At 38.0% G+C, this 25,606-nt stretch overlaps 1 protein-coding gene across 1 annotated transcript in view; it reads left to right on the top strand.

Moving 5' to 3' along the window:
• abraxas2 (abraxas 2, BRISC complex subunit) overlaps window positions 1-22,944 on the top strand; it is a 40,098-nt gene extending 17,154 nt beyond the window's left edge. The window contains exons 7-9 of the mRNA XM_073027615.1: window positions 1,461-1,545; window positions 2,155-2,269; window positions 18,582-22,944. Coding sequence (XP_072883716.1) covers window positions 1,461-1,545; window positions 2,155-2,269; window positions 18,582-19,021 — 640 coding nt within the window. The 3' untranslated portion in view covers window positions 19,022-22,944. The remainder of the gene's footprint in view (window positions 1-1,460; window positions 1,546-2,154; window positions 2,270-18,581) is intronic.
• Window positions 22,945-25,606: the final 2,662 nt, after the last annotated feature.

Raw genomic sequence — 25,606 nt, 5'->3', positions numbered from 1 at the left:
TGTCGCCTCACCTGGAAGGACTGTCTGGGGCCCTGAATGGTGGTGAGGAAGGAAGTGTAAGGGCAGGTGTAGCACTTGTTCCGTTTACAAGGATAAGTGCCAGGAGGGAGGTCGATGGGAAGTGATGGGGGAGAATGAGTGGACAAGGGAGTCGCGTAGGGAGCAATCCCTGTGGAAAGCAGAAAGAGGGAGGGAGGGAAAGATGTGCTTGGTATGTCTATCCATGGCCTCCTCTACTGTCAAGATGAAGCCACACTCAGGTTGGAGGAACAACACCTTGTATACCGGCTGGATAGCCTCCAACCTGATGGCATGAACTGTGGTAAACTATGTATACCTGTCTGGACACGCCCCCTGTTGACTGCTCCTGTGGCTCCTCCCACAGATCCCTGTATAAAGGCAATTGGGGCACTGCTCCTCCCTCAGTCTCCGAGATGTCGTGCTCCCTTTTGCTGCTAATAAAAACCTATCATTCACTTCCAGTCTCCGAGAGTTATTGATGGTGCATCAGGCATGAACATTGACTTCTCTAACTTCCGTTAATGCCCCTCCTCCCCTTCTTACCTCATCCCTGACATATTTGTTTTTTTCTCTCTGCCTGTTCTCCATCTCCCTCTGGTGCTCCCCCCTCCCCCATTCTTTCTCCCAAGGCCTCCCGTCCCATGATCCTTTACCTTCTCCAGCTCTGTATCACTTTCACCAATCACCTTTCCACTTCTTAGCTTCATCCCACCCCCTCCAGTCTTTTCCTATCATTTCGCATTTCCCCCTCCCCCCACTATTTTCAAATCTCTTAGTATCTTTCTCTTCAGTTAGTCCTGACGAAGGGTCTCGACCTGAAACGTCGACAGTGCTTCTCCTTATAGATGCTGCCTGGCCTGCTGCGTCCCACCAGCATTTTGTGATTGTTGTTTGAATTTCCAGCATCTGCAGATTTCCTCGTGTTTGCTCTTTAAGTAAGTATGTATGTGTTTGAATCAATCCTGAAATAAGGAATGTAGGTGATGTAAGAAGTTTGGTTGTAATTATTTTGGCTTAATTTGATACCTTTTAAATGACTGAAGTGACATTTTGAGGTTACAGAAAAGATTACGAAATTAAATGCTATATAATTTTAAAAAGCTTAGTTGTCAATACATTGTCTTTGACTTTTGAATTTGGTTTAAGAATTTGTAACAGCATTTTCATTTAACCATGAAATGTATCAGTATTTCACTGAAGCCATCATAAAATAAGCTGTTAGATCTTAAATGCAAAACGTGGAGGTTTACTTGGTTGATATACTGATCCATATATAATTTAAATGTTGCCTCTACAGAATATCATCTCATTTCCTAACCAGCATCTCATTTCTACAGTTAAATTTTTAACCACTCATAATGAGAATATAACTTTAACTATTAAACACTGTATATACAGTTTCAAACTTCAGTTAATCTATTTTTATGTTTTTCATAAAGAGCTGAGTTCTTTGACAAAGATGGTGTGATTAAAGATATCAGGGCTATTTATCAAGTGTACAATGCACTGCAAGAAAAGCTGCAAGTAAGTTACTTTCCTAAGGGAATTAAATGACTAAGCCTTAATACGCTTTGTTAATTCATGTTTGGTCTTGTGATGAAGTGTGAAAAAGTACACATTGTTTTAAGAAAAAATCTGCATAAGAACTGTGTATGTTCTTGCTCAAACTTTTGAAATCCAAAGATAGTGCTTTGGAACAAATGGTCTACTCTTATCCTTCCATCTTCCAACCTCAGACTGGAAGTAATCAATCTCTGCTATCTTACATTGATATTAAATTTCCTCTCTAACCCATGTTGCTGGCCTGCACTGTTTATCATCTCCAAATCTAAATTCTTCATTCCTCTCTTTCAGTGCCCTGTCCTGCCTTGGCCTCTCACGCTAATTTTAACATAAAGCCCCCATAACATTGTTTTCATGGAATGATATCCTCTTCTGTATCCCCAGCTTCCTGTTTATGCTATTTGAGCTTTCACCCAATTGACTTAACATTTGGGACTTGCCTGTATTTGTTGCTTGCTTTTTATCCAAGTACAGCTGTAAAGCACATTGAGATGGCATATCAGTTAAATAAATTTAATGTTGATTTAAATTGAACTATGTAGTAAAAATAATCTTTTAACATTTTTGTAGACTGTGTGTGGAGAAGTGGAAAAGAGTGAGCAAACAGTTGAAAGTTACCTTCTAGAAGTGGATAAATTGAAGAAACAAATAGCACGGAGGAAAAGGGAGATTAATGAGGAAAAGAGTAAGTAAATGGCAAGTGTAAATTGCACATAATAGGTATAAATGTTTGTTAAAGAAAGCAATGCCAAGTGGCTTTAGAGTGATAATTTCTTGAACAAATATGAACAGTAATGTGTTACTCTTGCATGGCCAGAAGTATGCTGTCCTGAATAAATCACAACAAATACAGTATATTTGCTGTTTTTTAAAAAACTCAAGCAATCTATTTATCCTGGATATTAAAGGTTTTGGTACAAGTGTTTGCAATTAAAGGGAAAATTGAATCTGGTTTATTCACACTCTGTATGATCCCATGTTCTGTTGTGAATATACAGCAATGTAAATCAGTATGCTTTGATTAAATTTGTAGGTTTTGACAGGTTCACTATCATTCCTCGATTGGTTTCAAAATTTGAAACTAAACATACAAAATCAAATTGCTCACTCTGTGTCCAAAATCAATACATAAAAGATGTCACCAGAACTGTGAGCTGGGGGGTGGGGGGGGGGCATGTTGGAGGTAGTGGAGTCTTGAGTTGCAAGTATAGGTTGGTGCCTTTTTCCCCTTAGTGCATAGAACACTGAGGGTGGCCTTACTGTGGTACAGCTGCAAGAAAAGGTTCATACCTTTGCATTTACCTGGTTTTCTGCATTAGTTACTCATAAGTTGTGGTCTGATATTCATCTAAGTCACAGTAATAGACAAACACAATCTGCCTAAACTAATAATTGTACTTTTCATGTCTTTATTAAACACATTGTTTAATTATTCCTAGTGTTACGTATTCAGGCAACAATAATTATAGATGAGTTAGACGAAGGGTTTTATAACAAATAACACGTTTATTAAACACTGATAACAAACCCCCTTCAAATGTAAACAAACCTAAACAATGATCCGAGCTCAGCTGCTCAAACAGTCCTTAATAGCGTTGCAGTCCCAAACAGTCTTCAAAGCGGTATTGAAAAAAAAATTCTTTAAAGCGATATGCCGACAGTTCAAAACCTCACGGTACTTTTAAAAGGAGAGACTTTTTTAAAGCGATGTAAATTCTCTTCCACGTCGATGTCCTTCGATTCCCAGCGTCGAACTCCCACGTCGAATTTTATTAAATATAACAACTTAAAGTGACTGACCTTCCTTCCACAATATTCTCAATCTCCCGCTTTTTCCAGCGGAGACTATCATGAGAATAGTAAACGAAATCCTTCCGAATGAGGATCACACAAGGTCGAAGTCAATCCATCGAAAATCGATTCTTCTCGATGTCCATCTTCCAAACTTCACTCTCCATCAGCAAAGAAACCGTTGGCTCTGACCTTTTAAACTTTAGGCATTATATAAAACTTCATTTTTAACTAAACTGCGTCATCCCTTTAAATCACGCAGTGACATGAAGTCATCTTGGCAAATCTAGCCACGAACTGCCCCACCTGACAGGGTGGGTCTCCCTTTTATACCCTGTAGAAAAAACCTGTCACATGACCTCTACTGGCGGGAAAATGACATCACTCCACCATTACCTCATGTCCAGTATAACTTCCAACCCCAGTCACGTGACAAGGGTACCACTGTCACGTGTCATGGGTACGTAACACCTCCCTCCAAAAAAAACATTTTTGGTCTGACAAGAACAAAAATTTTAACAATTACTTACAAAAAAAAACCCCAAAAAAAACAAAGGTATAAATTATATAACATACACAATATACAATACAGTAGGAGTGTTACAATAAAAAAAACCACTCCAAAAAAAAACATTGTACATTCAACATCGAGATAGACAATCAGCAACCACATTATCTTTACCTTTAATATGAGTTATCACAATATTGTACTCTTGTAACATCAAACTCCAATTTAACAATCTTCTGTTTTTGTTTTTCATCTTACTCAGAAAAACTAACGGATTATGATCAGTGTAAACAATAAGTGGTTTTTGAGTTGTACCAACATATACCTCAAAATATTCCAAAGCTAAAACAAGAGATAACAATTCTTTCTCTATTGTTGAATAGTTTCTTTGATGCTTATTAAATTTCTTAGAAAAGTATGCTACCGGATGATCAACCTCATCACCCTCATTCCTTTGCATCAATACTGCTCCCGCAGCTTCATCACTAGCATCTACAGCTAATGAAAAAGGTTTTCCAAAGTCAGGTGCCTTAAGCACAGGTTGTTCACATATCATTGTTTTCAATTTTTCAAATGCTTCCTGACAAAACACTGTCCACACAAACTTCACATTCTTCTGCAGAAGGTTAGTTAATGGAAGGGCAACTTTAGCAAAATTCTTACAAAATTTTCGATAATATCCTACCATTCCCAAAAATCTTCTGAGAGTTTTTTTCCCCGTCGGAGTGGGAATTTCTAAAATTGCCTGAACTTTTGCCTGAACAGGAGCTACCTTACCTTGACCCACAACATAACCAAGGTAAGTCACAGTAGCATGTCCAAATTCACTCTTGGCTAAATTAATAGTCAAGTTAGCTTTTGAAAGCTTTTCAAACAATTTCTCCACCGCAATAATGTGTGCTTATTATAATGTGTAGGTTAAGACCTACAAGTATCTGGGAGTACAGTTGGACGAGAAGCTAGACTGGACTGCCAACACAGATGCCTTGTGCAGGAAGGCACAGAGTCGACTGTACTTCCTTAGAAGGTTGGCGTCATTCAATGTCTGCAGTGAGATGCTGATGATGTTCTATAGGTCAGTTGTTGAGAGTGCCCTCTTCTTTGTGGTGGCGTGTTGGGGAGGAAGCATTAAGAAGAAGGACGCCTCACGTCTTAATAAGCTGATAAGGAAGGCGGGCTCTGTCGTGGGCAAAGTACTGGAGAGTTTAACATCGGTAGCTGAGCGAAGGGCGCTGAGTAGGCTACGGTCAATTATGGAAAACCCTGAACATCCTCTACATAGCACCATCCAGAGACAGAGAAGCAGTTTCAGCGACAGGTTACTGTCGATGCAATGCTCCTCAGACAGGATGAAGAGGTCAATACTCCCCAATGCCATTAGGCTTTACAATTCAACTGCTAGGACTTAAGAACTTTTTTTTTAAAGCTATTATTAATGCTTTTTGAGTTAGTGATTTAGATGCATATCATATTATTACTGAGTTAAGTATTGTATGTACAACAAGTGTATGGGACATTGGAAAAAATGTTGAATTTCCCCATGGGGATGAATAAAGTATCTATCTATCTATCTATCTATCTATCTATCTATCTTCCCAAGTATCATTTCCTGTCACTAAATCATCAATATAAGCATCAGTATCTTTCAATCCCTGAATCACAGAATTAATCATCCTCTGAAAAGTACCTGGGGCATTCTTCATCCCAAATGGAAGAACATTATACTCATATAACCCAGATGGAGTTACAAATGCAGAAATCTCTCTACCTCTGTCCGTTAATGGAACACACCAATACCCTTTCAATAAATCAATCTTTGTAAGGAACTTTGCTTTTCCAACTTTATCTACACAATCATCTACTCTAGGAATTGGATATGCATCTGTTTTCGTTACAGCATTCACCTTTCTATAGTCCGTACAAAACCTAATACTACCATCAGGTTTTGGCACCATAACACATGGCGAACTCCAATTCGAGTTAGAATGTCTAATAATATCATTCTCTAACATATATTCAATTTCTTTCTCAGCAAGTTCACATTTTTCCATGTTCATCCTATATGGATGTTGTTTAATAGGTTTGGCATCTCCAACATCTACATCATGTGAAGCTATAGTAGTCCTTCTCGGAACATCTGGAAACAAATCCTTATACTTAAAAATCAATTCCTTCATCTGTTGTTTCTGCTCTAGCTGTAAATGTGCTAATTTCTCATCCATATTTTCCAAAATAGTCGAATTAGGTAACCTAACAGAAACAATGTTAGATTTAGAATGAAAGTCAGATGAATCATCTATCATGTTCCCAGTTAAATCCAACTCATTCTCACTAACCACAACAGTCACAGTATCAGATTGTTTCTCAAAATATGGTTTAATCATATTTATGTGGCAAAGTTGTGTTGACCTTCTACGATCTGGAGTTTTTATTACGTAATCCACATCATTAACTCTAGACACAATTTCATAAGGTCCATGAAATCTAGCTTGTAAAGGATTTGTCTGCACTGGGAAAAGAACCAACACCTTATCTCCAGGCTTAAACATCCTCATCCTAGCTTCCTTATCATACCAAGTCTTCATTTTCTCCTGAGCCAACTTCAAATTTTCCTTGGCTAAGCTACAAGCTTTATGTAACCTGTCCTTAAATTTCAAAACATAGTCCAACAAATTAGTATGCACTTCCTTACTAATCCACTGTTCCTTCAATAAAGCTAAAGGTCCTCTAACTCTATGCCCAAACACAAGTTCAAATGGACTAAAACCTAAAGATTCCTGTACCGATTCCTTTACTGCAAATAAAAGTAAGCTTATACTCTCATCCCAGTCACCTTCATTCTCCACACAATATGTCCTAATCATATTCTTGAGAGTAGAATGAAACCTCTCCAAGACACCTTGTGATTCTGGATGGTATGCAGACGAAGTAATTTGCGTAGCTCCCAATTTATAAACTATCTGTTGAAACAATCCAGACATAAAATTACTACCTTGATCAGTTTGTATTTCCTTAGGCAATCCAAAATAAGTAAAGAATTTTATAAGAGCCTTCGTCACAGTTTTAGCTTTTATATTCCTAAGTGGTACTGCCTCTGGAAACCTAGACGAAGTACACATGATAGTCAACAAATACTGATAACCAGTTTTTGTCTTTGGTAATGGACCAACACAATCTACAATAACTTTAGAAAACGGTTCACCAAATGCTGGAATAGGTTGTAATGGAGCTACTGGTGTAACCTGATTTGGTTTACCCACAATTTGACAAGTATGGCACGTCTTACAAAACATCGCCACATCTTTTCTTAAACCAGGCCAGTAAAAATGTTTTAAAATCTTGTCCACAGTTTTCCTTACCCCTTGATGTCCACCTAAAGGCACACTATGAGCTAAAGTCAAAATCTCATTCCGATAAACTTTAGGAACAACCACCTGGTAAACAACATTCCATTCCTCACTTGCAGGAATTGTAGGCGACCTCCACTTCCTCATCAACACTCCTTTTTCCAAGTAATATCCTACTGACACCTTCTCAATTTCACTACCTAGTAAAGCTTGTTCCCTTAATTTTATAATCTCAGGATCTCTATTCTGCTCTGCTATCATCTCCTTCCGAGACAGAGATAAATCTTCATAGTCAGACTTACTCCCAGAATCTTGTTCAAACAACGAAGGTAAGAAAGTTTCTGACACATCCTCAAAACTCAAATCCTGAGTTGAACAGTCATGAGTAACAACCTCATTCTGCACATCAATTTTTTTAGCCATAGCTCTAGTCACAACACAAGAAGAATCTGTGTTAGAATTCACCTCTGGTTCCTCTGATTCCATTGTCAAATGCACTTCAGGAAAAAGTTGTCCACCTGCCAAGTCATTACCTAACAATAAAGAAATACCCTTCACAGGTAAGCTATGCTGTAATCCTACCTTAACAAATCCTGTAACTAACCCTGACTTTAAATTTACTTCATGTAAATGTACAGGCATAAAATCACTTCCAACACCTCTTATGTAATTTACCTCACCAGTATCACTCTCTTCATTAAACTTCAACACACTATCTAACATCAGTGATTGAGAAGCTCCAGTATCCCTAAGAATTTTTATTGGCACCAGAGTAGATCCTTCTTTCAAGGATACAAACCCTTCAGTTATAAAATGATCATATCCCTTTCTAACTTTGTCAGACTCTAACAAATCCTCATTTGTGTTTACCAAACCCTGTAACTTTACAGGTGCTTCAGTATGTTGCACACAAGCATCTGGAACTGCTTCCTTCTCTTTCTTTTTCAATTTGAAACAGTTAGCTATTACATGGCCAGGCTTCTTACAATAGTTACAAATAAGACCAAACTGTCTTTCCTTCACAGGTTTTCCTTCCTCCTTACCTCTCTCATTAACCTCTGATTTAATTTCTAATTTACCTGGAGTCTCCATATTATTTTTCCTCTTGAAAATTCTACCCTGAGGAAATTTATTCTTATGGATTAAAACATACTCATCAGCTAATCTAGCACAGTCCTGCAATTTATCAGTATCCCTCTCATTTAAGTAAGTCCTTACTTCAACAGGAATGCTTCTTTTAAATTCCTCCATTAAAATCAGCTCTCTCAATGTATCATAGTCCTCATTTACATTTTTAGAAGAAACCCATCTCTCAAAACACATAGCTTTATCATAGGCAAATTCCACATAAGTCTTTTCCACAGACTTTTTCAAACTCCTGAATCTTTCCCTATACGCTTCTGGGACCAATTCATATGCTTTGAGAATATTCGTTTTCACAATATCATAATCTAATGCTTGCGCAGCAGTTAAAGCTGTGTAAACGTGTCGTGCCTTACCTTTGATTACACTCTGTAATAACACTGACCATTTATCTTTCGGCCACTCTGACATCCGAGCAATAGTTTCAAAATGTTGAAAATATCTCTCCACTTCTGTTTCACTAAATGGAGGGACCAATTTAATTTCTTGGCTAGCAACAAACGGTTTTTTAGAATCAGAAGACTGATTCTCAGACCTTAAATTCACCATTGCATATTCAAATTCTCTTTTCTTCTGCTCAGATTCCAATTTACACCTCTCTAACTCTGCTTTACTTTGTTCCAACCTCATTTGTTCAATTTGCAACTGCATCTCCAGATTACTTATTGGAAACGATTCTAAAATCGATTCTTCAAAATGACCCGAAGCCACAAAATGTGATGCGATCTTTCTCTGTATTACAGCTTTTGATGTATTTGGCAAAATCCCTTTAAGATGCAACCGATTAGCAAGTTCAGAGACTTCAGTTTTTTTCGCCTTCGCTAACAAATCCGCGACTGGCGAATCCAGAAACTCATCAATATTCATCGTAGCCGAATACCACTCACAAGCGAATCAAACAAAAAAAAAAATCGAGCAATCCCCGTTACCAAAACACCAACTCAAAATTCAAAAAGCTTATTAAACTCAAACAATTCAATTCCGGACGTAGCCCCCATATTTATGTTACGTATTCAGGCAACAATAATTATAGATGAGTTAGACGAAGGGTTTTATAACAAATAGCACGTTTATTAAACACTGATAACAAACCCCCTTCAAATGTAAACAAACCTAAACAATGATCCGAGCTCAGCTGCTCAAACAGTCCTTAATAGCGTTGCAGTCCCAAACAGTCTTCAAAGCGGTATTGAAAAAAAAATTCTTTAAAGCGATATGCCGACAGTTCAAAACCTCACGGTACTTTTAAAAGGAGAGACTTTTTTAAAGCGATGTAAATTCTCTTCCACGTCGATGTCCTTCGATTCCCAGCGTCGAACTCCCACGTCGAATTTTATTAAATATAACAACTTAAAGTGACTGACCTTCCTTCCACAATATTCTCAATCTCCCGCTTTTTCCAGCGGAGACTATCATGAGAATAGTAAACGAAATCCTTCCGAATGAGGATCACACAAGGTCGAAGTCAATCCATCGAAAATCGATTCTTCTCGATGTCCATCTTCCAAACTTCACTCTCCATCAGCAAAGAAACCGTTGGCTCTGACCTTTTAAACTTTAGGCATTATATAAAACTTCATTTTTAACTAAACTGCGTCATCCCTTTAAATCACGCAGTGACATGAAGTCATCTTGGCAAATCTAGCCACGAACTGCCCCACCTGACAGGGTGGGTCTCCCTTTTATACCCTGTAGAAAAAACCTGTCACATGACCTCTACTGGCGGGAAAATGACATCACTCCACCATTACCTCATGTCCAGTATAACTTCCAACCCCAGTCACGTGACAAGGGTACCACTGTCACGTGTCATGGGTACGTAACACTAGTCCAGACTGGTAAAAGTATGTGAACCTCTAGGGTAATGCCTTCTAAAACAACTGTTTGTGTCAGGTGTTCCAGTCAATGAGTTGAGATTGGAGGTGTGGGTTGTAAAGGTGCCCTGCCCTATGAAAAAGACACAGAAAGTCAGGTTACTGACAGTCCACCCTTCTCAAGAAAGATCGCCAGGCCTCAATCAAAACAATTTTCAGAGGGCCTTAGAAGAATTGTAGAGATGCATGAAGTTGGAAAAGGCTACAAAAGCATTTCTATAGACTTGAGTGTTCATCAGTCCATGGTAAGAGAAATTGTTTACAAATGGAGGAAATTCCAGTACTGTTGCTACTCTCCCTAGGAATGGGAGTCCTGCACAGATCACACCAAAAGCACATGTGTAAGTAATGCAGAAAACCAGGTAATTGCAGAGGGTTCACAAACTTTTTCTTGTAACTGTTTATAAAATCATGGAGCTGGGGGAATAGAGAAGGTGGATTGCCGTGGTTGTCTTAACAGTTAGGGGAGTCTAAAACTAAAGGACAAAGATTTAAAGTGAGAGGGGAAAGATTTAAAAGGGACCAGAGGGGAAGCTTCACACAGAATGTGGTGGGTATGCAGTGCCAGAAAAAGCTATAGAGGTGGGTGCATTTAGAATATTTAAAGATATTTAGAGGTGTACGTCGATAGCAAAGATTTGGTGAGATGTTGTCCACAGGCAGATGGGACTAGCTTGGATAGACATCTTAGTTGGTGTGGAATAGTTGGGCTGAAGTACCATGCTGGAAAACTATGGTTCTATGATTCAATTAAGGCATGTCACTGTGCTTGCTTTTGTATGGGTGCAAGGTGCTCTTTTATTTTTATTAAACCGAGGGTAACCCAGTGCTTAGTGCTGTGCTCTCGAATTAGCAAACTCATTCAGAGAAGGCAAGTGTCACTGGTAAGTTCAACAATTCAGAATCAGAATTGGGTTTATTATCACCGGCATGTGACGTGAAATTTGTTAACATAGCAGCAGTTCAATGCAATACATAATCTAGCGGACAAAAAATAATTATAAATAAAACATAATAATGAACAAGTACATCAATTACATATATTGAATAGAATTTTTTTTTAATGTGCAAAAACAAATACTCTATATTTTTTATTAAAAAAGTGAGGTAGTGTCCAAAGCTTCAATATTCATTTAGGAATTGGATGGCAGAGGGGAAGAAGCTGTTCCTGAACCGCTGAGTGTGTGCCTTCAGGCTTCTGTACCTCCTACCCGATGGTAACAGTGAGAAAAGGGCTTGCCCTGGGTGCTGGAGGTCCTTAATAATGGACGCTGCCTTTCTGAGACACCACTCCTTTAAAAATGTCCTAGGTTACTGCCTGTCTGTGAAGGTCATAGGTGTCTATTGTTGCAAACTGTTGTAATCTGTGGAGTAAACTGTTTCCAAAAATCTCTTACTTAACATCTCAAAACTGAATGAATGACAACATACTTCCTAGTCAGACTAATCTATAGATAAGTAAGGAAACTGTGACATCATTTTTGCTCTTATTGTCATTTGCTAACCTGGGTCTAGGGCTTGAGAGATGACAAGATACTTATGCAACTTGTGGAATTCTGCAGCTACTGCTGGAGTGATTCAGTGTTTAATCTGGTGGATAATATTTTATTAAATCAAATAATGGATGTTCTAGCACAGCTAAGGTTTGTATCCCTTTGGTGGTATAGATGGTGTCCAGAGAATGGTTACTTACCCCAGAATACCCAGCTTCTCAGTTGACCTTTTTCCTTGGTGTTTGAAGTTCTGCTTAGTTCTGAGCCCTAGATTATTAGGAGTGAGTTTGACTACAATGATGAGTTCAATCGAGTGAAAAGAATTCATCTCTCCAAGGGATGAATTGTTTCCTTTAGTGGAGCTGTAAATTGAACTGAAAGCTACAATCATCACTAAATATCCCAACTTTTGATCTTTGAAGATAAGACCATAAGATATAGGAACAGAATGAGATCATTTAGTTAGGCTATCTTAGCCCATTGAGTCTACTCTGGCATTTAGACATGGCTGACTTTTTTTAGGAGCAGTAATGAAGAACTTCCATGAGAAGGTGCCAAAGATAACATGCCTGAAAACATATCCAAGTTATTTTTGTACACAGGCAGTCCCCGAGTTACGAATGTCCGACTTACGGACAACCCGTACTTACGAACCGAGGAAGGAGAACGTTGTCCGCCATTTTAAGTCGGATGGCAACACTGTCTGCCATTTTAAGTAGTTGCCGTTGTCACTGTATTGAATGTTTAACTTTGTGTTTGGGTTAAATTTTTCTTAGATTCACCCTGACCCTTTTCTCCCCCCCCCCCCCAGTCGGCTGGTGGTGCAGTCAGATCAGCACTGGGCTAAAGACCGGAGGCTCCCGAGTTCGATTTAGTGACAGACCGTTCCCGTGTCGGGTTGATGTCGATCCAGTGACTCCCGTACTGTCCGTGCTGGGTTGATGTCGAGCTCGCAATTCGACCTTGTAAAAAAACACTGCCACTTCCAGTTTAAATTCCCACGCGGAATATTGTGGAGGATCAAATACCCAAACCCAGCACAGCCCCCAGTTGTCCCACTTAACCTGTCTCAGTGCGGTGCAGTTTAGCACCCAGGGAATTCAGTGTGGTGGTACTTGGGACCCAGTGGACCTCGGGACCCGCCGCCCGCAGTGTTTCTGTTCCATTGACGGGAAGCGATTGCGATTGAAACTAAAAGCGGAAATAATAAAGCATTTGGAAAGAGGTGAAACACCATCGGTCATTGGAAAAGTGTTAGGCTAGAGTCGGTCAACGATCTGAACAATTCTAAAGAATAATGGATAAAGTGAGAATAATGGAGCATGTGAAACGCCCTGCCCCGATGAAAGCTACAATTATTACTAAGCAATGCAGTGGTTTAATTATTGGAATACATATGTTTCTTAAGTGTTTTATATGCATAGAAAGGTAAAATATATACTATATACTAAGGCAAACGTTTGACTGAAGTTAAATAATACCGGATGTACTTGTTCCGACTTACATACAAATCTGACTTAAAGTCAGACTCAGGAACGGAACTCGTACGTAACCTGGGGACTGCCTGTCTTTAAAGCAGAAATTGATAGGTTCTTAATTATAACCATATAACAATCACAGCACGGAAACAGGCCATTCCGGCCCTCCTAGTCCGTGCCGAACTCTTAATCTCACCTAGTCCCACCTACCCGCACTCAGCCCATAACCCTCCACTCCTTTCCTGTCCATATACCTATCCAATTTTACCTTAAATGACACAACTGAACTGGCCTCTACTACTTCTACAGGAAGCTCATTCCACACAGCTATCACTCTCTGAGTAAAGAAATACCCCCTCGTGTTTCCCTTAAACTTTTGCCCCCTAACTCTCAAATCATGTCCTCTCGTTTGAATCTCCCCTACTCTCAATGGAAACAGCCTATTCACGTCAACTCTATCTATCCCTCTCAACATTTTAAATACCTCGATCAAATCCCCCCTCAACCTTCTACGCTCCAATGAATAGAGACCTAACTTGTTCAACCTTTCTCTGTAACTTAAGTGCTGAAACCCCGGTAACGTCCTAGTAAATCGTCTCTGCACTCTCTCTAATTTATTGATATCTTTCCTATAATTCGGTGACCAGAACTGTACACAATATTCCAAATTTGGCCTTACCAATGCCTTGTACAATTTTAACATTACATCCCAACTTCTGTACTCAATGCTCTGATTTATAAAGGCCAGCGTTCCAAAAGCCTTCTTCACCACCCTATCTACATGAGACTCCACCTTCAGGGAACTATGCACTGTTATTCCTAGATCTCTCTGTTCCACTGCATTCCTCAATGCCCTACCATTTACCCTGTATGTTCTATTTGGATTATTCCTGCCAAAATGTAGAACCTCACACTTCTCAGCATTAAACTCCATCTGCCAACGTTCAGCCCATTCTTCTAACCGGCATAAATCTCCCTGCAAGCTTTGAAAACCCACCTCATTATCCATAACACCTCCTACCTTAGTATCATCAGCATACTTACTAATCCAATTTACCACCCCATCATCCAGATCATTTATGTATATTACAAACAACATTTGTAATGTCACCGGCCTCCATCCCGATAAACAATTATCCACCACTACTCTCTGGCATCTCCCATCTAGCCACTGTTGAATCCATTTTATTACTCCAGCATTAATACCTAACGACTGAACCTTCTTAACTAACCTTCCATGTGGAACTTTGTCAAAGGCCTTGCTGAAGTCCATATAGACTACATCCACTGTCTTACCCTCGTCAACATTCCTCGTAACTACTTCAAAAAATTCAATAAGGTTTGTCAAACATGACCTTCCACGCACAAATCCATGCTGGCTACTCCTAATCAGATCCTGTCCAGCCAGATAATTATAAATACTATCTCTAAGAATACTTTCCATTAATTTACCCACCACTGATGTCAAACTGACAGGTCTATAATGGCCAGGCTTACTTCTAGAACCCTTTTTAAACAATGGAACCACATGAGCAATACGCCAATCCTCCAGCACAATCCCCGTTTCTAATGACATCTGAAAGATCTCCATCAGAGCTCCTGCTATCTCTACACAAACTTCCCTCAAGGTCCTGGGGAATATCCGGTCAGGACCCAGAGATTTATCCACTTTTAAATTTCTTAAAAGCGCCAGTACTTCCACCTCTTTAATTGTCATAGGTTCCATAACTTCCTTACTTGTTTCCCACACCTTGCACCATTCAATATCCTTCTCCTTAGTGAATACCGAAGAGAAGAAATCGTTCAAAATCTCTCCCATCTCCCTCGGCTCCACACATAGCTGACCACCCTGATTGGTCAGGGTGTCAAAAGTTATGGGGAGAAGGCAAAAGAATAGAGTTGAGATGGATAATAAATCAGCCATGATGGAACAGTGGATCAGATTTGATGGGCCGAATGCTTAATTCCACTCCTATATCTTGTGCTCTTATGGTTTAAAATCTCAACCATCTTCCTTTTGTGTATGTAACAATTGTCATCAGAGTTGCCCTTTGATTCTTGATCCCCTCACTTTGGCTGGAGCTCCTTAATATCACACTTAGACATATGTGTCCCCTATCAAAGATGTTATTTCAGGCCTCACAAGATCTCATGTTTATTGGTTCATATAAGCAGAATCCAGGTAATGCACACATGGGTAGATAATTAGCAAGTGACACTTAATATTGCTGATACTTTTAGAGTAAGCAGTTGCATTAATTGGCCTCATTGGATTTTTCTTTTTTGTATACAATCAGCAACCAGTGCTGTCACCTTACTATAGCTTGTACCTGTTCACACTTGTAAAACAATGTCCCAGGGAGATTGAAATTAACCTTTGCTCACATGGGCCTCATTGGATGGTGTGGCCTCATTAGGCCAAAAGAGCCATTTTGCCATCCTGTATCTCTAAATAACAAAGAATGAGTTTAAACATTTCTAAACCTGCAGCAAAGCGTAATATTTAGATCTTGAATAGTAGTGGTATAAGGTCATTTCCTTTGAAACATCTTGATCTGAAAACTTTGCTTTGCTTATAAATTTTTAGTTATATAAAAGTACAGCACAGAAGTAGGCCCTTGGGCCCATCTGGTCTGTGCTGAATCAATTGAAATTGCCTAGTCCTTTTTCTTTTTAAATCTTTTTATTAATTTTAAGAAAAACATAAGTGAAATATGAATATAAAACATTTGAGAGTACATAATTAATAGTTTAAATAGACAATCAGATATGTAATAATCAATATATAAGGCCTCCCAAACTCATAGTATTTGAAATTGCCTAGTCCTATCAACCTGTACCCGGGCCATAGCCCTCCATACCCCTCCTATCCATATACCTGTCCAAGCTTCTCTTAAATGTTGATATTGAGCTTGCATGCACCACTTGCACTGGCACCTCATTCCACGCTCTTACAACCTTCTAAGTGAAGAAGGCTCACACAGCTCTAGTGACCCAGGTTCAGTTCTGATCTCTAGCACTGTGCGTGTGGGGTTTGCATGTTCTGTGGTTGCCTGGTATATTGGTTTCCTTCCACATCAGTTTGTTCGTTATGTGCTGTGTCGTATGACATAGGTGGTCATGGTCTCTCCGTGACCATCTTTGTTCGGCATATTTTTCTAAAGAAGTGATGTGCCATTGCCGCCTTCTGGGCAGTATTGTTACATGACAGGTGACCCCCTCACCCCAGCCATTATCAGTGCTCTTCAAAAATTGCCCCGGCATCAATGATTATATAACCAGGGTTTGTGGTATGCACCAGCTGCTCATACAGCCATCCACCTTGCCCAAGCGTGACCTGCAGGCTAGGAGAGGGAAGGAACACTGTATACCTCCTTTGATAGACATATCTCCACCCTGCCACGTTACCATCAGTAGGTGGATTAATTGCGATCTCAGGATTGTTACCTGTGCCACATGCTAATGAGGTCAGAACTAGGAAGGTTATACGGTTTGACACATGGCTATGAGTTGTTGTAAGAGGGAGGGCATAAGATTTTTGATCATTGTGTTCCCTTCCAGGGAAGGTGGGGCCTGTATAGAAGGGACAATTTGCACCTGAACTGGAGGGGGACTAATATTCTAGTGGGAAGTTTTGTTTATGCTGCCTGTGGGGTTTAAACTAGAGTTGCAGGGGGATAGGATCCGGAGTGCCAGGACATTTGGAGAGTTTGTGAAGGCAGATGTTGGTAAGACCTCAAAGTCAGGAATCAAAGGGTTGGGCATGGTTTGACTAGTGTCCCCAGGTTGTCCATAACATTGTTATAGTAGGTGAGTTTAACTTTCCACATTGACTGAGAATCGCATACTACAAAAGGACTAGATGAGATAGAGATTGTCAAATGTGTTTAGGAAAATTTCCTTTATCAATACGTAGAAGTCCCAACATGACAGCATGTGATACTGGATCTGCTATTAGGGAATGAGACAGGGCAAGTTGCAGAGATCTTAAATGCATTCTTTGTATCCGTATTTACTCAAGAGACAGATAGTCTATAGAAGTGAGGCAAAGCAGCATCGACTTCAGGGAACCTGTACAGATTACAGAGGAAGATGTGTTGAGGCAAATCAGGGCCTGACAAGGTGTTCCCTTGGACCCTATGGAGGCAAGTGCAGAAATTGCTGAGGTCTGAGCAGAGGTATTTAGCGACAGGAGAGGTGCTAGAGGATTGGAGGATAACCAATGTTGTTGTTCTGTTTTTTTTTATTTAAAAAAAGTCTCTAAACATAAACCAGGAAATTATAGGCTGGTGAGTCTGCCATCAGTTGTGGGAAAGTTATTAGAGGGTATTCTAAGGAACCGTATATGTAAGTACTTGGATAAAAGTTGATTGATTAAAGATCATCAGCATGGCTTCGTGCGTGGTAGGTCATGTCTAACCAATCTTACAGTGTTTATCAAAGAAGTTACCAGGAAAGTTGATGAGGGCAAGGCAGTGGATGTTGTCTACATAGACTGTAGTAAGTTATTTGATGAAGTCCTGCATGGGAGGCTGGTCAAGAAGGTTCAGTTGTTTGGCGTTCAGGATGAAGTAGTAAATTGGATTAGACATAGGCTTTGGGGGAGAAGCCAGAGGGTGGTAGTAGGGGTTTGCATCTCTGACTGGAAGCCTGTATGTAGTGGTGTGCCACAGGGATTGGCACTGGGTTCTATGTTGTTTGTCATCTGGATCGATGATGATGTGGTTACCTGCATCGGAAAATTTGCAAGTGACACAAATATTGGGGTGTAGTAGACAGTGAGGAAGGATATCATGGCTTGCAGAGGGATCTGTATCAACTGGAAAAATGGCAATGGAATTTAATTATAAGGAAAGATTGAATAGGTTAGGACTTATAATTTTGTATACCTCTATCAAATCTCTTCTCAATCTTCTACATTCCAAGAAATAAGGGATATAGACAGGGTAAATGCAAACAGGCTTTTTCCATTGAGGTCAGTTGGGACTACAACCAAAGAACATGGGTTAAGGGTAAAAGATGGGAGATCTAAGGGGAATGAACATGAGAGTGTGGAACGAGCTGCTAGCACAAGTGGTACATGCAAGCTCAATTTCAACATTTAGGAGAAGTTTGGATAGGTTTCAGTGCAGGTTGATGAGTAGGCAGTTTAAATGGTTTCAGCATGGACTAATGGACTGAAGCATCTGTATCTGTGCTATACTTCTCTATGATTCTAATTGGACATTGTAAATTGGCCTTGGTGTAAAAATACATTTCACAATAAAAAAAAATTTAAGAGGATCTTTGGAGTACTATGCAGTTTTACTTTGCCTCTGTGAAGTAAATTAATATGTATAATTTTTTTTTCTAAATCTATTTAGAACTTCAAGAAGCTGCACTGAATAGAGGATTAGCTGAAGAAGATTCGGTATGTGTGCCTAATCTGAGGACCAGTCCTGAACAAGTAATGGAAGTACATATGCAAGAACGTTTGGACTCTATTCCTACTCTGTTGCCTAATTCTGATGTCACTGCTAGGGGCAGTTCGCAGGGGATGAGTGGTACTTTGGTGACTCGGTTACAAGGTGTGGGATCTGCTAGCAAAGCTTCAGCAAGCACAAGTGCTCCAAACTACTATGGAAATCGAATGGGGAGTCCCCACTCACAAAAAGCACATGAAGATATTGTTAATAAAGAAGAGGACATTTATGAAAGCTTGCACGAACCTTCAGAAACATCTGACAGTGACTACACTGCACTGGGTGAAATGTGTCCGAATTCACACTCAAATGAAGACACAAATCAAACATCACAAATATAACAGACTCTCGTGGCACTAATTTGTGATGCACATTTATTTTGAAGGATGTGAGGAAGGATAGTTTTCAGCCGAGCAATTGAATCAATGTGTAACAGGAAGGCTTCTGTGTGCAGAAAACATTAATAACCTACTTGAATGTTTATTGCCTTGTGCATAGTCTGATTTCAGATAAATGGGATGTAGGATTTTTCTGTACTCTTAGAAAGGTTCACATGTTGCAGCCAAAAATTGCTTCCAAAGGCACAATACCAACTATAGACACAATGATAGCACCAGAGTTTTTTTTTAAAAGTGGTATCACAGACTTAAATCAATTGCTGCTGGGTCTGTATCCAATGAAGAGTTTGTTTTAATTTGACAATACCATACTACTTGCACTATTTTGTTTTTTGTCTTTCTTTTTTGCAGGTTCACAAAAGGGAACATTGTCAGCGGCCTTCAAAATTCAAAACCCCATTAGGAGCCAAATTAGTGCTTTTTCAAATCTTTGTAACCTATTTGGAACAGAGATTGATTATATAATTGCTTTAGAATGCACGTTGTGAGGTTATGTGACTAGGACTGTAATATTTGGAGGATTTGAAATTTTGTAGTGTAATGTATCACTGCATCTAACATTCAGTCCTTTTTAAAAAAAAAATGGTGATGTAATTTGCCAGTATGTAATCCAAAACAGCTTCGATATCTTCAATTATGTGCCTGACTGGTAGTATAGCAAAATGTGTACATATATATATACATACATATATATATATATATATATATATATATAAAGTAATCTGCTCACTGCTCCTGTTTACTAGAATTATTGCTATATTCCTTTTGGGTGCTATAATTTTCCCCCCAATTCTGTTTGCCAAATTTTAGTTTAGAATTTTTAATGAGGAAAAGTTTCGGTATGTTTTTAAAAAAGAGCCATGGGAGTCAATCAGAGATATAGGAATATTATTGGGGTTAACATAAATCTTGGATGGAATTACAGGAATTAATAATTTAAAGTTAATGGCTTTTGAATATTCCCAAAATGGGACTAAAATTTAAGTCTCATTAAATTTAGTAAATTTGTTTACTTTGGGTTAGTTGTCAAATCTTTGGGTGACAATCTTTTGTACAAACTGGGACAAAGTATTGTGTACAACTTGTTTTTGTTGTAATTCACAGGGAGCTTTTATGTTCGTTTATGTACTCTGTCCTGTACTCAGGAATTGTGTGTGTGTGTGTGTGTGTGTGTGTGTGTGTGCGCATGTGCGCATTTTAATGTAAAATGAATGTAATACATCCTGTCAACTTAAAAGTAATATTAATGACTCCCCAAGCAGATTTGCAGTCTGAAGGCATCAACAATGACTTTTTTTCATTAGGGTTTTACCCAATTCAATATGTTTAAGTGTGTTTGAAGGAAAAGCACTTTGTCCCAAATTTTTGTTTAACCTTTTGATTTATTTTCAAAAACTGTACAACACCAAATATCCTGCAGTTTTACAGTAAGTGGTTTGATATGCTTAACAACTTAACAATTCAGTTTTATAAGAGAAAAGCAAGTATTCTTGAAAATAATTTTGTATAATCAGAGAGAGATCATGTTTAGATTGAACAAGAATGTGAATATTGCTCTTGCCATCAAATGATTATGGGAGTTTGCACAAATTCGTTAAATTAGTTACCATTTATAGAAGAACTTGATGGATATTATTTAAAATTGGGCAATAATAGGTCATAAATTATATAATGTAGCTGTTAAAAATAAAATTATCAGCAGTAAAAAAAAATTGGAAGAAAATTGTTTCAAGCTTCAAAAAATCAATTATGAGATTAATATATGATTAAAATGCATTGAGATGCAGTGGTACTGAAATATTTCATATCAGAAAAAATGGTAAATTGCATTATTCCATTTATTCTCTACATTTCTTGGACAGCTAAATATAGGGTCTACACAATACTTATGGCTATAAAGTTAACTGGTTAGCAACAATGGAAGTGGTACACTGATGTATTTTTTTGGAGTATTCTGAGAAGTTAATTTTCCCTGTTAGAGATGTATGACTGATTATGATTTAATCTCAAGGCATTACTTACTGCCTGTTACACCACTGGTGTTTGGGGCAGCAATGAAGGTCCTCCATCACTGGCAGTGTTCAGGGCTTCCTTCATGTCAGTAGCTTCCTCTCTGTTTTCACTGCTATCAGTCATGAAAGTCCCAAGTGGAGACTCAGGAATACTGTTACACTCAGATGTAGAAGGATTCTTCATTGCTGTTTCTGTAGCAATTTTGTTTTACCAGGGTTGTTAGCCCTGAGGTGAACCCCCAAACCTGGAGGACCTCTTGTCTGTTCTCTACCTTTTGACCTCTGGTATAGGTGGCCTGGCCAAGAGCCAAAGCCAGTCAACATAGCTCCGGGTCACTGAGGTATGCAAGCCTCCCAACCGTGCCGAGATTGTGGTCCTCTTGGGAGAATATCTAGACGTGGAACAGTGTAATGGTATCATCATGCACAAGTGCTTCTGTCAGCACTGTAATCCCTCAACATTTCAAGCACCAAAATTCACAATTACATTAATTCCTGTCAGTTTTAATTTTCAGTTTCAGAATTTTATGTCAGAACTCACACAGACTTGACTAAAATCAATGCTCTCATTACGGTAGTTTAAATTTCCATATCCTCTGGCCTTAAATTTGTTTAATCTGTTTGTGATTGTACCAAATGTATTTTTCAGCATTTAATAACTAGTCTGTGAATCTGTTTAACTCATTAGTTTTGAAAGCCAATCTCTGTGTAGACAGTAACAAAAATATAATGACTAATGCAGACTAATCTAGTCCTATCAAAGCTTGAGAAAAAAAAACTATTATTTGCTAACTGTAATTGTTGCAGTTATGCAACACATTCTAATTTCTGCATTATTGATAGGTTTTCTTAAAATAAACATAACTGCTTTTTATTTGACTATATGCAGTGTCAGTGCTTTTTCAAAACGTATGAAATATTTGGGCTAGATTTGCATTACTGCCTTTTGGGGGTACATGGAATGCAGTATGATTGATACTCAGTGAAGTTTTTGGTTAAAGTTTATTGTCTAAACTGCAGGAATTATATGCCGTTGTTTAGCCACATTTTTCAGCCTGGCATTGCACAGATAATTTCTGCACAGCAAGACAATCATTCTTACTGACCAAATCTTTCTCCAAAATTTAACTCCTTACTGGTTTGAAAATTACTAGCATTATGCTCAATTTATATCAATTGTTTCCATGTGATGAGGGTTAGAAATTGCATACTTGCTCTACCTTTTAATATGTTTAAAAGAATTCCATTAATTTTGACCTAGCCTATGGTACAGAAATACAAGATTACTGATGACAGTGACGGCACTCTTATCCTAATGACACAACTAGAGAGATGATTGAGTTTTGAATACCAGTTGTGGTATTTAGTAAAACATGTTTAGATTAGATTATGAAATATATTCACTGGCAGATTTGAAAGCTGCAGTGAACAAACATTAGCACTGTTTTGTCAGATAAGTATTTGGAGTTGACAAATTAGTGCTAAATGGAAATGTAGAAAGTATGAATATGCAATTATTTTGAATGCATATACACAAATACTGTATGAAAAATCTGTAAAATGAGTAACAGAGGAAGTGACTTAATAGATGTTATCTTCCCTGTCCTTGGAAATAAGCAGTTGAAATAAAAAGTTTGAAATACTGATATATTCCCATCTTGTTCTCCTCCACCTCCCATTTTATCTCCATTTTCTCCCTTGCACTGTGATTGAATTCTCAGGTTTTGTCATTGAAAACAGTTTCAACTGCCAGTGATCTAAAGTTCACTCCAGTGATTTAAATGATTGAAGTTGTGAAACAATGTAATTTTCTGTAAAGTACTTCAGCTGAAATAAAAGTACACGGGTGATGCAGCAGGTATGGAGAATGAAACATTTGTTCAAATGGCAGTTTCCCAAGAAAACCTATTTTAGAATTTTGCAATAGAAATTCCAGTTTTGATTGCACCTATCAAGTAGCCATCTAAATTTTTTGATTGTTTAGTGATGTGAAAAGTTTTTAAAATACTTCGTTTTAATCCAGAAGCCTAATTAATGAGTATACAAGCCTAAACTACTGATTTTCAAAATAATACACTTTAAGCAGATTCACATTTTAATGCTTCCCATAAAAGTTGAATTGTACTAAACAGTAATATTACTGTAATATATGTAAATATTGTAATTATGTAATATTGGTATAGGAAAAGTCTTTTGAGGTGAAAACATCCAAGTATAAATGTAAGTGCATTTTCCCCAAAAATATGGCAAAAATTGCATGAATGGATAGGGCATTTTGCTGTTGTATTCTACATTTAAAATATTTACTGGTAGTTCTATATCTAAGATTTATTTGGCTTAAATTACTGGATAAGAGGTGCAGCAGTAACTATAGTTGTCTCATAGCTCTGAAGATCATTGTTTGATATACCACTTTTCCTGTATTTGTAATTTATGACCTTGCAAATCACTCGGATTTCTCCTGGGTGCTCCCCTTTCCTACGTGCCAAGTATGTGCTGGTAGGTTAGTTGGCCACCATAAATCTCAGTGTAAAAGATTCAAAGGGGAGCTAATAGGCACATTGGTGGCATTTCCTTCCTATAACTTGTTCTCTCTCTTGAGATAGATTGCTTGCTTAAAAGCCAAAGTAAATTTATTATTGTATTACTATATACAACTTAGATTCACAGTAAATTTCAGAAACAGAATGGGTAACCAATGTGCAAAAAAGAATGCAAATACAAGAAAAAAAATTTCAATAAGATGAATTCATGTAAATGAGCCAGGTTCAGTAAGAACAATTCAGTGGTGAGGCAAATGAAGTTACCCCCATGCAAAAATGATTGTGGGGTAATAACCGTTACTGAACCTGTTGATGCGGGTCCTGAGGCTCCTGTACCACCTTCCTGATGATGGCATTGTCTGGCTTGTGTGGGTCTTTGACGATGGATACTGTTTTCCTGCAACAGCACTCCATGTACATGTGCTCAAAAGGCAAGGAGGGCTTTGTCCATCATTGTATCTTGTATGAGTTAAGCACAATTACCTTCATTTGATACCCCAGTACAGATGAAGTGATCTATGTTGGAAGTGGGATACAGACCTCCAATATCAATTACTTTACACTATCAAGTTTGCAGCTCTACTAACATTTCACACTTGTCTATAGCTGGATGAAAAATAGTCCTGGCTGGAATCTACTGATGGTAATATAATTTAGAGTCTCAGTTGTGACTTAGAATTGAACAATTTATTAAATGCAAAACCACTGCAAGCTAAAGATGCATCTTGAAATTTAGAAAGGATCTATCACCATCATATTGAAAGTTTGCACAACTTATACATACAAAAACTGATGCACAGGTTGAGTCTTAAGTATGTATGAAACTGGTTTTATTCCCAAGCAACTTGCCTTGTGTATCCTTCCTTATGATGAATAAATAAATGTCCTAACTACCCCTGGGAAATGTTTCCTCTATTTAAATCCACTTCCAGGAACTTCAAAACAATAATAAATCATCACTGGATTAAAATAACATCTACCTTAGATTCTATTCTTATAAAAGTCCAATTAATTCCAGATAAAGTGATAGGTTTTCAATCCATAAATTTTCCTAAAGACTATTACAGGGTCTTTTGGAATACAACAGCCATTATGGGGTAAAATTGGGTTCTGGTATATCACATCCTGTATCATGGAACTATGTGGTATAAGTGATCCAAATGGTGCACCTTGCTACAGTTGGAGAGAAGGCTGCTTAAAATCAAAACTATGATCTAAATGTTTGTCCCCAAAAAATAGTATTACTTAGAGTTATGAGCCTGGTTACAGAAATATCTCTACAAAGAATAAGTGCTCCAAAAAGTGATCAAAAGTAAGTTCTTTAATTATTAGCCATATGAATTCAACGTAACACAAATCTTTTTTGATAAGTGTTTCTACTTGATTAACAAGTAAATAATTAACAAAAATCTTACAAAAAATCTGTGCAAGGAAACTGATACTTTGAATGCAAAGTAAAAATATAGTGAACCAACGGGAAAACAATTAAAAACTAAGATACAAATTTCAAAAACTTGAACAGTCAGTGATACACAGAACTAAATAAAGACCCTTCAGCTCTACTTGTCTATGCTAAGATCTTAGGCTTCCTTCCTGAATTAGTCCCATTTGCAATTTGTTAGAACTAATATAATCCAATAAAATATGCAGCATACCATGACATATTACTTTCTTACTGATGTATCTTTGAAGATTTTCAAGTTACAGAACTACAATACCCTATTTAAAATATTTTCTAATTCAAACAAAATTCATATTCAGTGCACTTCACAATAAAGGGACTAAAATCAGGATGCACTAGCTATAATCCTCAATGTCTTAAAGGCAAAGGCACATACATTTAGTTAAATGTTCTCCAAAAGGGAAAAATATGGTAAACTCAAATTACATAATTTTACAACAGAAATGATAAGCAAATATAGTATGCATTTATTCATTATGCCTTCACTGATAATCTCTAGTTTGATTCAAAT

The sequence above is a fragment of the Hemitrygon akajei genome, chromosome 23, assembly GCF_048418815.1.
Source record: "Hemitrygon akajei chromosome 23, sHemAka1.3, whole genome shotgun sequence".
Lineage (NCBI taxonomy): Eukaryota > Metazoa > Chordata > Chondrichthyes > Myliobatiformes > Dasyatidae > Hemitrygon > Hemitrygon akajei.
This window is presented reverse-complemented; position numbering and strand designations above follow the sequence as displayed.